Source organism: Rhopalosiphum padi, chromosome 2, assembly GCF_020882245.1.
Source record: "Rhopalosiphum padi isolate XX-2018 chromosome 2, ASM2088224v1, whole genome shotgun sequence".
Lineage (NCBI taxonomy): Eukaryota > Metazoa > Arthropoda > Insecta > Hemiptera > Aphididae > Rhopalosiphum > Rhopalosiphum padi.
This window is the reverse complement of record NC_083598.1, coordinates 22,007,188-22,023,332: the sequence shown is the minus strand read 5'-3', so window position 1 is coordinate 22,023,332 and position 16,145 is coordinate 22,007,188. Positions and strand designations below refer to the sequence as shown.

At 28.2% G+C, this 16,145-nt stretch overlaps 1 protein-coding gene across 2 annotated transcripts in view; it reads right to left on the bottom strand.

Moving 5' to 3' along the window:
- Nucleotides 1-1,634: 1,634 nt before the first annotated feature.
- The window catches only part of LOC132921600 (5-hydroxytryptamine receptor 2A), a 93,339-nt gene continuing 78,828 nt past the window's right edge, over nt 1,635-16,145 (bottom strand). The window contains exons 6-8 of one of the 2 annotated variants that reach the window (XM_060984706.1): nt 11,742-11,897; nt 6,296-6,577; nt 1,640-3,659 (exon numbers count right to left, since the gene is read on the bottom strand). In XM_060984706.1, coding sequence (XP_060840689.1) covers nt 3,356-3,659; nt 6,296-6,577; nt 11,742-11,897 — 742 coding nt within the window. In that variant the 3' untranslated portion in view covers nt 1,640-3,355. Of the gene's footprint in view, nt 3,660-6,295; nt 6,578-11,741; nt 11,898-16,145 lie in introns of both variants that reach the window. The other variant, XM_060984707.1, reaches the window with a different exon arrangement.

Genomic DNA, 16,145 nt, shown 5'->3' with positions numbered 1-16,145 from the left:
TGTTTGTGAAACCTTAATCTACCTTTAACCGTCAATTTGTAACAATATTGTATACTAACTTTTACAATAATAAATCATACTTATACTTTTATATTTACTTATTTGTTGATATGGTAAAATTCAATACGTGATATAAATTTAAAGTATTGTCAAAAATCACAGTTATTATGAAGAAGTAATAATAGTAATTATAAAAAAAAAAATAAATAAATAGAAAACCCGCTTGACTAAAATGATGAGAATAAGACAAGTGGTTTTTGAAGCACCAATTTCAAAAATAAATAAAACAGCGTGTGCTATAACGATTGAAATGGTTTTGCAGCTTGTACTTGTGGCGTATGGCGTGTCAACGAAATTCGCTAAAGGTAATCAATTGGTTCGAGTAATATATATATATTTTTTCAAACCCACAGAAATATAATTTGATTGACACGACGGAGTTTTTGCACCACTCGTGTGTGGCGTTTGATTAAAACAGTGTGTATACGTTCAACAAATACCAGTTACATAACATTGTGTTACAAGTGATCCAGCGTCATCGAGACCGCCATTAAAATCATGTCTCATTAATGAGTACATTTAACCGATATTGTACACTATTTTATAATATTATAAAATATATACCTTTTCATTAAATATTATATAATAATGATTATAATATTATTGCAAGGTTTTGAATCGAAAATCGTACAGCGTAAACATCAAACTCATTTCAAAAGGTATACAATCAATAATAATAATATTAATAATAATAACATTATTCGATCGAATCACTTGGACAAAATGAAATATAACGTCAACATTTTATTCGCAATATAAAATTCACAAATTTCGTCTGAACAACTAAGGTATAATAGTCACGTGTAGGTTATTAAACAATAATTACGCGGGTTTACGTCACTAAGCTTCCTGGGAGTCTTTTCTATCGTGAATTTCAAAAAAAATAATTCTCAATAAACTACATTAAATCGTTCATTATAAAGCTAAAAAGCCTCATAGAATATTGTTAGAATCAAAGTAGAAAATGTTTTCTCAAAAATGAGACTTATTCGAACTACAAACTTAACAATTTATTAAAATGTCCATACCGTAAATTCGATAAAATATTTTAATAAAACATTTTAATCCATTGAAATCCGTCAATGTTTGAATATAACGATTTAAATTTGTCATGGAAACAGTGAATTTTTATAGAATTTATCGAGACAGTAAAATACAATACATTTATATCAATACTGCGTATAGACTTCAGCAGTCTCCCAACACACGTGCATGGTTTAAACTTTAAAAAAAAACTTAACGTGATATGTAGAGCTATAGAGCTAATAAGAAAAACGGTGTTAATAAAAAATCGTATTCAAAACTCATTAAAATATCGATGCCTAGATTAAGTGCATCGATTGCAAAAAAATACAAATAAAAAAATAATCAATCATTAAAAAAAATAATAATCAAAATTTCATATTCTATTATCTTCTCTTATTTAAAAATAAATTATAAATAAAAAAAAATATAATATGATAGTAATATACTAAGTAAGTAATATTGTAGGTTTGATGGTTTGGTTATAAAAAATAGGCTGTTACCACATCGATTATGTTTTTTATAATTTTGTTTATTCTTCAACTCTCATTAAGAAATACCAATGAACACTTTTACACCTGTTATAGTTATATAATTTATGAATTATTATTTTTAAAATTTGAAACAGTATGATTTTTAAATTACATTACCGTCAAGAATACCAATAATATATTTTTGTTTTTATAATAACATTAATATGAATACTATTTAACTACAATATATTTTACATTAAAAAGGAATAAGTAACTACTTTTCCACGCACATATTATATAATACAAATGTTCGAATAATAAGTATAAATTAATTTGAACGTAACTGAAAACATTAATACACTGGTAAATTAAAAAAAACAACAACAACAACAATAATAATAATAATAAATGGACAATATAATAGCTAATCGATTATTTCTAAAAGCTCTATAGTAATAACATTATTCATCTATTGTATAACTACTATTATCTTCTTATAAACTATGCATTTTATAAAACTGTAAATCAGTTTGACAAACATCGGTGTTTAAATAACAATTACTACTGCCGTTATACTTTACTAAAAATATACAAAAGCAAGAATATTATTAATATCTTAAGTTTTGGTATACCCCAAAAATCATTCTAAACTATTCTTAACGTGTAGCTAATATTATTTTCTACTGACGAAATATTATAGATTTGACATAATAACGAAAATGAAAATGAAAAACACACTGATGTAATATTTTTTCACAAATATGTAATAATAATAATAATAGTAATATTATAATAGTTATTTATGCGAAGAATTCGTCGAGCTCTTGTTTCTCCCGCCCGTCTGACGAAACTCGTTAAACCGATATCCTATACTCGGATTTTTAGGCCCGGTGCTCATCAATTTAACGACCGAAAACCGCAGTGCGTTATTATTATTTTATTTTATTTTTTTCATCCGCCCGAGAGGTGCGATATTTCATATAATATTACTTCTCGGTCTCCGGTGCGTGTGCGTTTTTCTTACGGTTAGGGTATTCATAAAGATTGATTGACCCTTTCCATCGTCGGCGGTCGTTTATATTTCCCGCGCGCGAATAAACCCCCGATTTACACCGTACGAAAAAACATAGATACGAGTGTGTAGACGTCTCCGGGAGAGTGAGAGCACAGGCAAGGAGCGAGTGAGGGTGGAAGGAAGAGAGAAAGAAAGAAATAAGAGTGGACGCATACTGTGATATGTCTATTATTAATACGATAATAATAATAATTATTATTATTATTATTTATAATAACTCCGGTTTTATATATTATTACCACGGTTTAAACACGGGTCGTCGGCGGAAGTGAATCCAGAAGTGACACTCCGTGTATTCATTTACAGCTGCGGCATACAACTGTAGTAATTAACTGAGAAATGTAATATTAACCAACTATATGCGATGACTTTTGTTCTAATCAACAATACGATTTTTTTTATTTTTTTTTTATTATAATATATTAAAAAATAAAATTGAAAAATTGATTACGAGAAAAATTCTTAAATAATATAATTATAGCAAGTCAACATTACACCAGTAAATACCTTCTATTACACGTCCTTTATAATATGAAGGTATATATGCGTCGTATACTCGAACAACTCGATCCGATCGGACTTATAATCACAAATATCATTATGAGATCTAATATTATATATCATCGTTATAATATTATGATAACACTATAATAATATTTAGGTACTCGTATATGTTTGGGATTCTAGACGACATCGTCTGAGCGGAAACTACCACTGCTCGGGTTCAGTATTTGGCCGTGTCTTCCGGACATTCTTGGACGCGAAACGAGTCTGGGTACTTGGGCGTGGACGGCGTTCTCTTGGACGCAGCGATTGCGGCGATGGCTGTGTCGGCGAAAGTAGTAGTGGTGGCGTCGTTCACGGGCGGCGACGTGGTCAGTGGCGTGGTCTGGAGCGACAGGGACAACGGCACAGTGGCGGCTCCGGCGGCCGCCCCGGACGGAGTGCTTATCAAAGCAGAGTGTCGGTTGTCCGTCACCGATCTGTATCGGTGGGGTCTGGTCTTGTGACATCGGCACTTGAGCAACCTGAAACAGGTGGATCGTGATAGGAATTAAAAATCGATCCCAATCAGACGTAACGCAAACGCGAAATCGGTCGGACTCGACTTCGGTCAAGTGTCGAACCGAAGGCGACCCGCGACCCGACGCTATACAATACGCTATACGAGTATAAATGTATAACAATATGATAATAATATTATAACGATTGGCGATTTCGTGAGAAATAGTTAGAAAAACGTGGTGTTAAATTCGCAGTTTCTTATACGACGTATTTTAGTACAACGCGATAAATCATGATTCCATAATAATATACAATTTAAAAAGAACCTTTGTATTTTGCCATTTTAGTACTTATTTTTTAATATTGGATATTGTGAACCTATATTAAGTAATAAGTTTTTGGTATTTTTTAATAATGTCTATAGTATGAATACGCTTGAATAAAACCGATATAAAATAATTTATTAATTCAACTGTAGTATTAAAATATTTATATTATTGAAAAAAGTTAAACGTTTTTCTAATTTTTTGTTTGTTTCAATTATGAATACAATTTCAATTATTAAAATGGAAATTACTAATTTGGATTCGACCTATATCCCTATTACGGACAAGAAAATATATTATAAATAAATATCTTATTATCAACAATAATCAACAAACTTTTGTACTGGTAAATAACGGCCGGATATAACGGGGATAAACGATTAGCTTGAGTTATTTAAATTAGGTAAACGTTAAGAACGTTAAGTTATAAAGTAATAATTAACATAAAATATATTTGAATGTAAAATTTTGAAGTCATTTTTTACAACAACTTAACTTGTCTTAGTCAACTTAAATATTTATTTTATTAATTGAAAATTTAATTTTTTTAAACAATAACTAAATATTTTGTTTAAAATGTATCTACGGTTTTTCTCATTTCCCAATAATTGTAATTATGTAGGTAATTCCGCGCTAGTGACAAATATATAATTAAATCGTGAAGTTTATAAGAATATTTTTACTTAAAATTATTGTGTACAGCGTTATTAAACAAAATAATTAAATAATTCTTACCATGATTTAATATTTTAATGTGTAGATATTATGTAGAAACATGATTTTAAATCGGTGTATAATTACTCAAATAAACTGGTAAAAGCTAAGTTAATGTATTTGATACTTAAAATAGTTAAATTGTAAATCTACTTTATAGGTTGGCTTCTTTTCTTTGACTAGTTAATATTCAACTGTGTCTACATAAACACAACGACATTAGTTACATAACGAATTATGGGCATATTATAGTCATCCACAGGCACATAATATACAAATGTACAATATAATGCACATCTCATCTTAAAACTTTAAAAGATACACACCGTGTCAGGTTCAATTGTTTTAGGCCCACAACTCCCGACACACTAAAGCACTCGGGATAACTATTTAATGCGTAAGTGTCTTCTGAAACACTGTATAATATATTTTAATGTTGATTATGTGTAATGATAAATGTATAAACAAAAACGTAATATTATTTGAGCTATATTTGCTGAAGCTCTCCCGGGCTATAGTTAAATAATAATTAAAAGGCTCTCATTAAATTACCTATGTACAGGTTAGGTACCCCAATCCGTACAACCTCCAATCATAATGCGCGAGGAAACACCGCAAACACGTCGAGCGTAATTTGTTTCGTCATTATCATTTTAACGTTACGTTTTATTATTATAACACTATTGTTATTATAGTAATTATATAACAATATATTCACACATTTTACCTAGTATTGGAGTTTTTTTTTTTTTTTTAGATGTTTCATAATTTTTTTAACCCATCACGTATATGTTTTATATTTGAATTTCATATTTCGCAGCAAAATTGTTTGTTGTGTAAAACGCCTCGTAAACGGTATTAGCGAACGTGAGATAGAAATAGTTTTTACTTTTTTTTTTTCGTATGGATTAGATGAGTCAAGATGAGTCGTGTGGTGATGCGATAATTCACGAGTTATCAGCTGCAGCCACTAAATCGAGATAATAAACTTAAAATTATCCTTACGTATCAACCACAATACCGTTTTACTTTGGATGTAACATTTAAAAGAAAAAGGTTTTTTTAACGAAAATATTCTCGGAGTTTTTTTAAAATGTACCCCTGATCGATCGTTCCTAATAATATTTAACGGCAATAAAATTATTTGTCACATTTTTGTTGGACAAATCTGGCGAAAGAATTACACTGTTTTCGAAACACAAAGAAAACCTTGTTTATATTACATTAGTTTTTTTAATTGGAAAGTTCTAAGAACACTCGGTCGATCGTAAATTTAATTACAGCACCGCAATAATCTAGACCAACCCGTTTCAATAATCCGTTGGAATGAAACCTACCTCAAGCCACTACGGTTTTAATCAATAATCGTCAGCAATATTTTTTCAACAAGAATTTTTCGCGCGCTTCCTTTCTACAATTGTTATTACAATTTGTAATATTCTACGAAATCAGAGCACTGGAACCGTCGACGAGTGTGTGAGACAACAGATTGTGCCGTACACAGTAATATCGTAACAACACGGTTACCTACTCAATGCAATCGGTACACTTAGACACCCACAACATGTAGGTACCTGTAATATTATTTCCAGACCATATTTTATTAGATTTCAAATCACCTGATAAATGCGGCTCTAAACGTCTTGTTAAATATCGTATAGATGATCGGATTTATCGTGGAAGACACGTATCCCAACCACAGGCACACCTCGGTCACGTGGTCGGGCACCGGACAGTCTTCCTTCGGGCAGACGGCAAACACTATGTTCAACAAGAAGAATGGCGACCAGCATAACACAAACGTGAAGAACACGACTCCCAATACTTTGCTGGCCTTTTGTTCGGTTCTAACGGCGTTGGCGGCAGCTAGACTCTGTCGCTTCTGTCTGTTGGCGAGAAATCTGTAAACACGTATTTATAATATTATAGGCAATATTTTTATTACTTTTTTTTCAAACAACTCATAAACATTATCTTTGAATTTACAAAAAAATACTATTAGCTTAAGTAATAATAATAATAATATAATAAATTGTATTTTAACAATTCACTTTTAAATGAATTCATGAATTAAACAATATTATGTAGGTATATATTATATATTATGTTGAAAATAACTTTGAAAAAGTCCTTTTAAACCTTTTGTATATTTCATAGACCATCGTAAAAGTTGTATGATTGAGCGATAAGAACTGTTTTAAATATTTGTACATACATTTGATAATTATGACGGTATCGAATCGTCGAAACAACGTTAATTACAAAAAAATCATACATTTTTCCATGGTTTATTATCTAAAACCTATATATATATATATATTTTTTTTTTTTGGTGGTGAAGAGTCCCCAAAGGCTTATATACTTTATTTGTATTAAAAAATAATTTACGAGTATATAATACTTTCCTGTGCAAAACATAAAGCTACTTAAAAATAATATTTTTGAGAATATAAATATTATTGTAATTTATTTAATACAACTTTTACATTTTAGGTGCATGCAGTATACATAAATATAACTGTACTTTAGTCAGTTAGTAATATTCAGTAATGCCATTTCGTCTATTTTAATCGTAACTTGTTAACAGAACATCAAATAAATTTTCTATAGACAAAAAAATAATACACTTAATAACTAAATTCATTATTTTCATTTTATTACACCATTTACAAAGTGTTTAAAATTGGACCAATAATTGAGATGATATAATACTTGTCAACCAAATAAACGGTTCTGTCATTTGTAATTCAATTATTATACTGACATAATATATATATATATCCCAAAACAATAGTTTTAAGTCATTACTCACTACGAATATATTAATTTGTTAAAAATATATTATCCTTAATAAATCACAATAACTTTTATAGATTAAAATATTATTTACATATACAAGATAAATTGATTAAAATCCGTTTTATTAAAGTGATTAACTAAATCAAATTATCTGTGTATAATATTATACTAATAATGTTATAAAAATAATTCCTCTTATAACCGTTATTAGTAAACACTAAAACTAAATAATTTAAAACTAATCTCCCAAGTATAAACGCTGTGTACAAAGCTACCATAACTTACTGTATGTATCCGAAATTTAACATTAAGAAAATAATGAATACAAAGGCGGCGCTAATACTAGTATAACTACCATATTATTTTCTAATATTTCACGTTTGTAAAATGTCGGAGATACTTATACCTAATATACCTAAATTACAATATGATATTATATTCATTGTATTAAGACACACACACACACACACACATATATATATATATATAAAATATATTATAACATGTATGGATATATGGTTAAGGTTATTAAATGGCCTTTTGTATAATATAATGGTCGTTGGATATTTTCCAAATAATACAGGATAATATAACTAATAACAACAATTAAGTAAGCACTATACACTTGAATAGGTTACGTGTATACTTATTCGTGTGTAAACTAAAATCAAGGACGTGTTATTTTAGCCGATACGCTATCATAATCGTATTACTCGACATAGACTATATTATAATACTCATAGTGTAAAAAGATAATATGAACTAAATATTGTTCTAATAATAATGATAATAATATATAAAAACATGTTGTAGATACATAATATAATGGAGTCACGAGCACTTTTTAAACATCTTAAAATATTTGACCAGTAGTAATATGATAAATAGTCGTTCATAAAAATATGAATCTGAATTTAATTATTAATTTAAGGTATATAATAATATGTTAAATGTAAATAGACTTTAAAATCATAATTTTCTTATAATATTATTGAAATGTATGAAAGTAAACGGTAAAAAATATTAAAATAATAATTATTCACGAAATATTATTGTATTTAAAATTCAAGACAAGTTCAAGATTAAGTAATCCTTCTAATATAAACAAATATGATTATTTTACAATTTAAATAAACTTAAAGTTATATTTTTAAACAGTTTTAAAAACATCAAGTTTGTAAAGATTTTTTTAAATTTTCTTATTATAGAGAAAAAATTTAAATATTGTTTAAATATCATAATAATAATATATTTATACTTTATATCTTTATACCCTATTATTGATTAATACTGTACATACTAAGATGAAAAATAAATTGTTCGTGAAAAGTATTTAGTTTGTAAAAGAATAACTCAAGCTACAATGGTCATAGTTGAGAAATCAAATTTATATACAATACAATAGATAATATTGTTTGCTGTAACAGCGTTTTTTTATTTATATGTAATAGTATTAATATAAAATGTATTTAAGTCATAAAAAATAAAAATAATCGATTTTAAAACAATGATACCTTTGTTTCGTATTAATAATAAAAATAAATATATATTAGAAAAAACATATTTTTTTATTTATTGTGTATGATTTTGATTTCTTAACTATGACTGTATAGCTTAAGTAAATCATGTTATATAATACGCTTATAACTCGCTGTTAAGTTATTATATCAAAAATCCCGCGAGGTAACTAAGATAATATTTTTATTTTTTATTTTTATAATAAGGAATTAACGTTATTATTAAAGCGAAAAACATAATATTGGACCAGCTGATCGTTTATTTAATATGCTCTAAGTTGTTTAGAGAGAGAGAATATTAATAGTTCGTTAAAACCTCTTAAGTGGTTCTTTTTCACGTGAAACGTTTTTCTATATAATCTCATAATTATTCATCAACTAACAATGTTATAGATATGGGATCACTTGTAAGTTATTTTTAATTAGTATTTAAATATATTAATTAAAATTTTAGTTTTATATAAAAATTCGGTTAGTTGTAAACCAATATTAATATTATGAAAAATCCAACAAATTTTACAAACATTATTTATTTTAAAACTCAGGCAAACAATTCAATTTTGTACGAAAGTTGAATTATAAATTTATAGCCGATAATTTGATTATTTTGAAATAACCAAATTTGGTAGGCATATAAAATTGTCTCAAAATCTTTTTTGCTATTTTGTGATATTTTCTCAAAGTAGTACAATCTCTAAACTAGGACATTAGCTGAAATACCAATACATTCAATAAATCGATTCTTCTAATTGAAGAAGTTTTTCCGTGAAACTTTTATAGTATTTTTACAACCCGAAAATTGTTCACATATTAAGCATAATAAATTTAGAAAGAAAAAAAGACAGACTAATACATAGCAAAAAATAGATCAAGTTTAAAACCTCTATATATTTTTAATTTAAATATTTTAGGATACAGCTCTAATGGAAACGTTTAAATATAACGAATATAATATAATAAATATTATATTTATTAATTCAAAAATGAGTATATTACCCTTATATCTGAAATAATCTCATTGATACATTTTTCATTAGCTTATAATTAATAATTTTCGTATTCTGATGCAGAACTATGATGTTGATCATACAATTCCAAATGATTTGTTTTTTCAGAAAATACTTTTTAGAGCCATACGAAAAATCATGTCTTACCTAACTCTATATTTTAAATTTTTACTTAACTTTAAATAATAAAATATACTAAAAATTAAATCATTACCTCCAATGAAAATATAATCATAAAACTTAAACCTAAAAATTATATGTTGGCATATTATACTAAATATAAGTTATTATTTAATTAATACGGAAGAAAAAAACTACATCATAATAAAACCGGACATTTTCTTGAGATAAGAAATTTTATAAAATTTAAATTATTTTATAATCTTCAATGTACTCAAATAGGGCACAACTTTTTTAGAACTTAAATCTAAGTATTCTAGATTCAATTTTTATGTAGGGTAGACATAAAATAATTATTTTCCTAATAGTTATAGTTTTCAATATTAATTAATAGACAGAACAATAAACAATAATAATTAAATTATTTTTTACCGCTAGTTTTATTTATCGCATAATTGTATGTTGATTCTATCGGTTTGTATAAAATATGTTAAACAGAACGTATTCAAAACGTAGTATTTAATTTCAGCTCAGAAACGTACCTAAAATAAACTAAGCACTAACTTATAACGCCATTGAAATAATAATTAGAGTAGTTTTCCCAATTAGTAAATTTAAGTTCGTTAATATTCTCGAAAACGAATGAAAAGAACGAACACGGTCATCCCGCGACGATGGTTATAAAACCGCAGTCGCGACTGACAGAACCGAAGGGATTGAACGAGTATTAAAAATTAAGTCAGTTATAATAACAAAACAAAAAAAAAAGACTCGTGCAGCGAGCTTTTCTCCGTTTGTCGAATGGTGGTCTGTGTTTTTTTTTTTTTCATTTAAATTGTATTATTTAACGTAATCAAATACATCAATATTCGCGTACAGTCTCATGCCAATGCGTTATTTGTTTCGTTCGTATTTTCCGAGCGTTCGGGTAATATTTTTTCTTCCGCGGCTATTACTGCGCTTTATGCGTAGCTGTGTCGTAATCCACGAGGTCCGGAGCCTATACGCCGTATAACAACAAAGGTAGAAAGGGTAAAAACCTGATGCAGTCCGTCAATATTCAATGTTTTCCATTCATTGCGCGCGGCGGAACGGGGACGGCTGTTTCCTCGGGTTGATTGATCCGGTGTACCGGGATGTTCACAATAGGGTAGTTCTCCGTTCGCCGAGTGCAAAGTGCGCAAAAATCCATAAACCGACCGCGGGCGGAGACGGGACGTGAGCTTTCGTTCGCCTAGATCAGGATACCTATTATACATTTTATGTGTCCTCCCGACAAAGGGTACGCGTATATAGGGTAGTCGGCAACTTCGGTATATAGTCGGCAAAAAGAAAATTGAAAATATCAAGAAGAAAAAAACCGATCGCTTTTTTCCCTCGCGCTCGACACATACACGCGAGTACAATGATGTAGTGTGGGCACAGGCGATGTACGCAGAGTATTATTATACATATACGGCGGTCCGGCCGCATACGTTAGAAACGTGTAGACAACCACCGCCGCGGTATAGGTACATTTTTACGGGTCACGGACCTATTACAGTTAAACGGACAGACGGTCGGGCGGTCTGCGACCGTATAATATGTAAACTTTACCCTATACTATGTGCGCGCGAATGTACCTCAAATTCAGTGTCGACGGGTTCATGTTCAGCTGAAGTCTGAGCGTCTTCAACCGGAAATTCCTCGAGTCGCTGGCGCCAGCGGAAACCGCGTCGGCGGGTAACTGTGACTGTTGATCGCACTGTTTGTTGATGTTTTTGCCCGGCTGTAACCGCCTAAAACAATAACACGTTGTCGGTTCGATATACAATAAACTTATCTACTGCAGGTTGCCCCGATTTCGGAATGCGCAAAAGTCTAAGTGCGGTACGGCTATATTATAATATAATATAATAAATCACGACTGTGCATGCAAAAAAACGCGTCTTACGGTATTTTAAACTACTACGCAATTCATACTACTAAAGTCGATTCTAAATACGCGGTGACGTCGAAAATTCTTAGGTATAACTTTGGCTTCAATAATAATATTACAATACTGTAATAAACATTATACAAATCTAATTTTTACGTGAAACCAATATTAACTGTACGCTGTGAGGTGGTCGAACGATTCGCGTACAAGAGAATAGACATATTATTATACATATGTATTTTTTTAATCTCATCAAAATAGAAATGGGCATTACGATTTTTCCGTTACGACTTATGGCCGCGAAAAATGTATGTTTTAATTTTACGTTAATCAATGGTTAATATTTCTATTATTATTATTATTTTTTTTTCTTCTTAAAATGGTAGAAACCGCAATATTAGTTTTTATTATGATACTAAAACATTAATTGATCTTAATTTAATCGATTCATATTAATAAACAATCGCCATTTAATAAGGTGGTGACAATTAATAAAGTGGTAGTGACACAATTAGATTGGCTTTTCATGATAAATTATAATTGGCGTGATAAGATATATGGTCGTATAATGAAAAAATATGTTTCATTTTTTAATCAACTTTTGAACTATTTCAAAGGAATAAAGAATAATATTATAGTTATTTATACATTTCGAACAACTTTAATAGGTATAGTTCCATTAATTTTGAAAATCAATGCTATACGTATTACGTACCTACGGTTAAGTGGTTCTTATTTTGTGTATTTTTTATTTTTTATCATGCAAAGCGTATTTATTTATAACATAAATCTATGATTAAGAGTAATCCAACAAAAAATTATATCATATATAAAGTCACAATCAAACGAAATAGGAGAGGGGAAGGTGCTAATTTGAAGCTGAAAACGGTCGCTGTGCCAGTTCCTTTTCAGGCGTCTAAGTGAGTAACTTGAAATTTTTTTATAGGCGTGACTACTGACTAAAGAAACTTAAGTGGTTACTAACCCTTTGTGAATTTTTACACATACAATAAGGATATGTTTGTTAAATGCAAAGGTTTTTTCGCAGTAAAATATCAGTTATATGCCAGAAAGGTAAGATTATTTGAAGTATAGAATTTTAATATGTTATATATTTAAATAAATAATTTAAAAAATACACATTTACTTATATATGTTTAATGTTTCATGTATAACAACCGTATTTTTTTTTATATTAATAATATATTAAATAAAAAAATAATAATAATAACTTGAACTTAGTATAAAGTAAATTATTGATTTTAATACAAAATTTTATAAATACTTATATTTTTATCTTAACATTATCAAAAAAATAAATCATAAAAATATTATTTTCTTCGCATAACAAAAAAAACATTTAGTTTTATGAAGCCTAATTTTAACCTAATATGTTACTGTCACTTTTATTTAAATTAGTTATTTTCTTATTCAATATTTATTAAAAGTCGATCTCCATTTTTTCGTTTTTAAAATGTTAAATTGATTTCAATAAATTCAAATGATTACAAATTGGAAATATAACAGTTTTTCCAAAGAAAAATCTTAAGTAAAAGTAATAAAATACGTGGTCATAATTCAAACAAATCAAATTTATTATGAAATATGTGTAAGACTAGCAAACAGCCGTGGTTTTTAGTTATTTATACTATGGTGTATATTTTATTAGTGCCCTTGATAGAAAATAACACATATTTTAGTAAAAAAAGTTTAATTAAACGTCTTTAAAGATTAATAATATTGTTACGACTAAATATGTATATCAATTAACGAGGAGGTTTTAGTAATTTATGTACTTATTTATCCAGTTGGAAAACAAATACTACCTTTGTACATTACCTACCAAACTATATTTTTATTTTATATTCTTTAGTAATAACTAATAAATATGGTTTATACTGTTTACAGTCTGAAATTAATTGACATTTTACTAAAAAAAAAACACCATCCTAAGAAAAATGAATTAATTTATTGTACCTATTTTGAAAAATTGCTTGCTATTTAGTTTTATAAAAAAACGGGATATATTCTTGACGTCCTTCATTTGTCATGTATAGGTCTTTATATAAAATGTATATCACTCTGCGTCATTTTATTTAAATTACATATTATCTAAATTTTAATTTCATACGATCAATAACTTCGACTTATTTATTGAATATTTGAATATTTTGCAAAACTTTCTAATGGACCGAGAAAATATGTTGAGATATTTAAAAAAAAATTTAAACAATTCATTAAAAATAAAATTGAATAAAGAAAAAAGCTGTAGATATCCTTTTCTCAAATAAAAGTAATCATAAAACATTTTTTGAAAATAAAACGTAAGCTCACGTGTATTTGGAAGAATACCTATTGGTCATTACTCATCATTTTTCTACTAAACAGATATTTTACAACCATTTTAATTTATCAACTTTTAAAAAAAAAATTACATGAGGGTAAAAAAAATACCATTAATTTTTAATTTATCCGACTTTGATTCGTATTAATTTCCAGATATGTAAAACAATATTACTGTATGGAAATTATCTTACATTGATATGTCTACCTTATTATGTAATAATACAAGCCTATTACCTACTAATATCGATAAATAGTTTATAAATTTTCAAAAAGTTACATTATTGTGTGCCCTCCAAAAAGAAAATATACTTTATATTTTAAAATTAAAACTCATATCGCAGTGCTTAAATATAATAAAAAATTACTATAGAAAATATTAGCGTGAAAAAATAAATACCTATTGAATAAAAAAAATATATTCTGTTTCGCAATCGTACAGAATGCAAATAATTGTCTGGTTTTTCTATAATTTAGAAAATGTTTTACTTAAATTTTAATATTAATTATTTCATGGCCGGTTAAAAATCAACTCGAAGACAATAAAATTAACAATGATTAATAATTACAATTTAAAAATAATATACTCATAATTAAAACTTATTCATGATATCATTGATCATAATACAATATATCACTGACAAAGTGATCAATCCGGTATTTTATTATAAATTTATGAGTTATGATATTGTTAGTGGTTATACAATTATTATAGAAGACTATAGATTATATTTTAGCTAAGGTCTCAATTTACTATACTATGTCAAAACAATATTCAGACACGTGTATAACGACGTAAGAAATGCATATTATACTTCATGTGTACTGTCTGCCCATTCGGTTCAAAAATTAACATACGATAATTAATATATGCATACGTATACATTATTATACGCGTAGAAGATTGATTGTTATTTTCAAATTTACTGTGAATTTATAAAACCTTAAGTTTAAATATTTATTGAAAATTAGATCGGTACCTTCTAACTTTAGTTGATTTTTTTTATTGACAATTTCGCGTTAACTCGGAATTAAAATTAAAATTGGCCGTTTATGGTTGGAATACCTCCGACGGATTTTGAATTAAAATACTGTATACGTGTACGTTTTAAAGAATACACATTTATAATGGTGACGGGTTGAATTTTACTCTAAAGTAAATTATCTAGGGAATATCACTTCCTCTGATTGAATGTGAAACCGTGGATTTTTAAAAACAAACAAGACAGGAAAAAGAATTGAAACTTTTTGATTAACGGATGGCATTTTATGTGAAGACACGTACAAGTTTTGGTGCATCTAACCGTCAACGCTTACAAGTTCCCCGAGGAACGACCAAAACTAAAATTGTATTTTCGGATTTTATACACATCGCTGAATGATCGAAATTAAAATCGTACAACTATGTTTTAGGTGTGCAAAAAAAAAAAAACCATTAAAGTGAACGAATGCAAGCGTGTGTAGTAATTTATGAGTTACTGCGTTAACATTTAAATCAGCCACACACCAGAAGTCCTACGATGGTAAAATGTTTTTTTCGCTGTGTATCATATACGTATCGCAGTGATTCGTTAATAACCCGATCTGCTAAGCACCCAACCCAACCTTCCTGATAAACAATTTTGCGGATAGCGATTTTATTTTTATTTTTTTTTCATTCCACTGATATAATGTGTCTCTAATGATGTTATTAGATGGATACACACACAATCGTTAAACGATTTATATTTTGAGCTGCGAATACGTTTAACTTGTTGCCAATAAC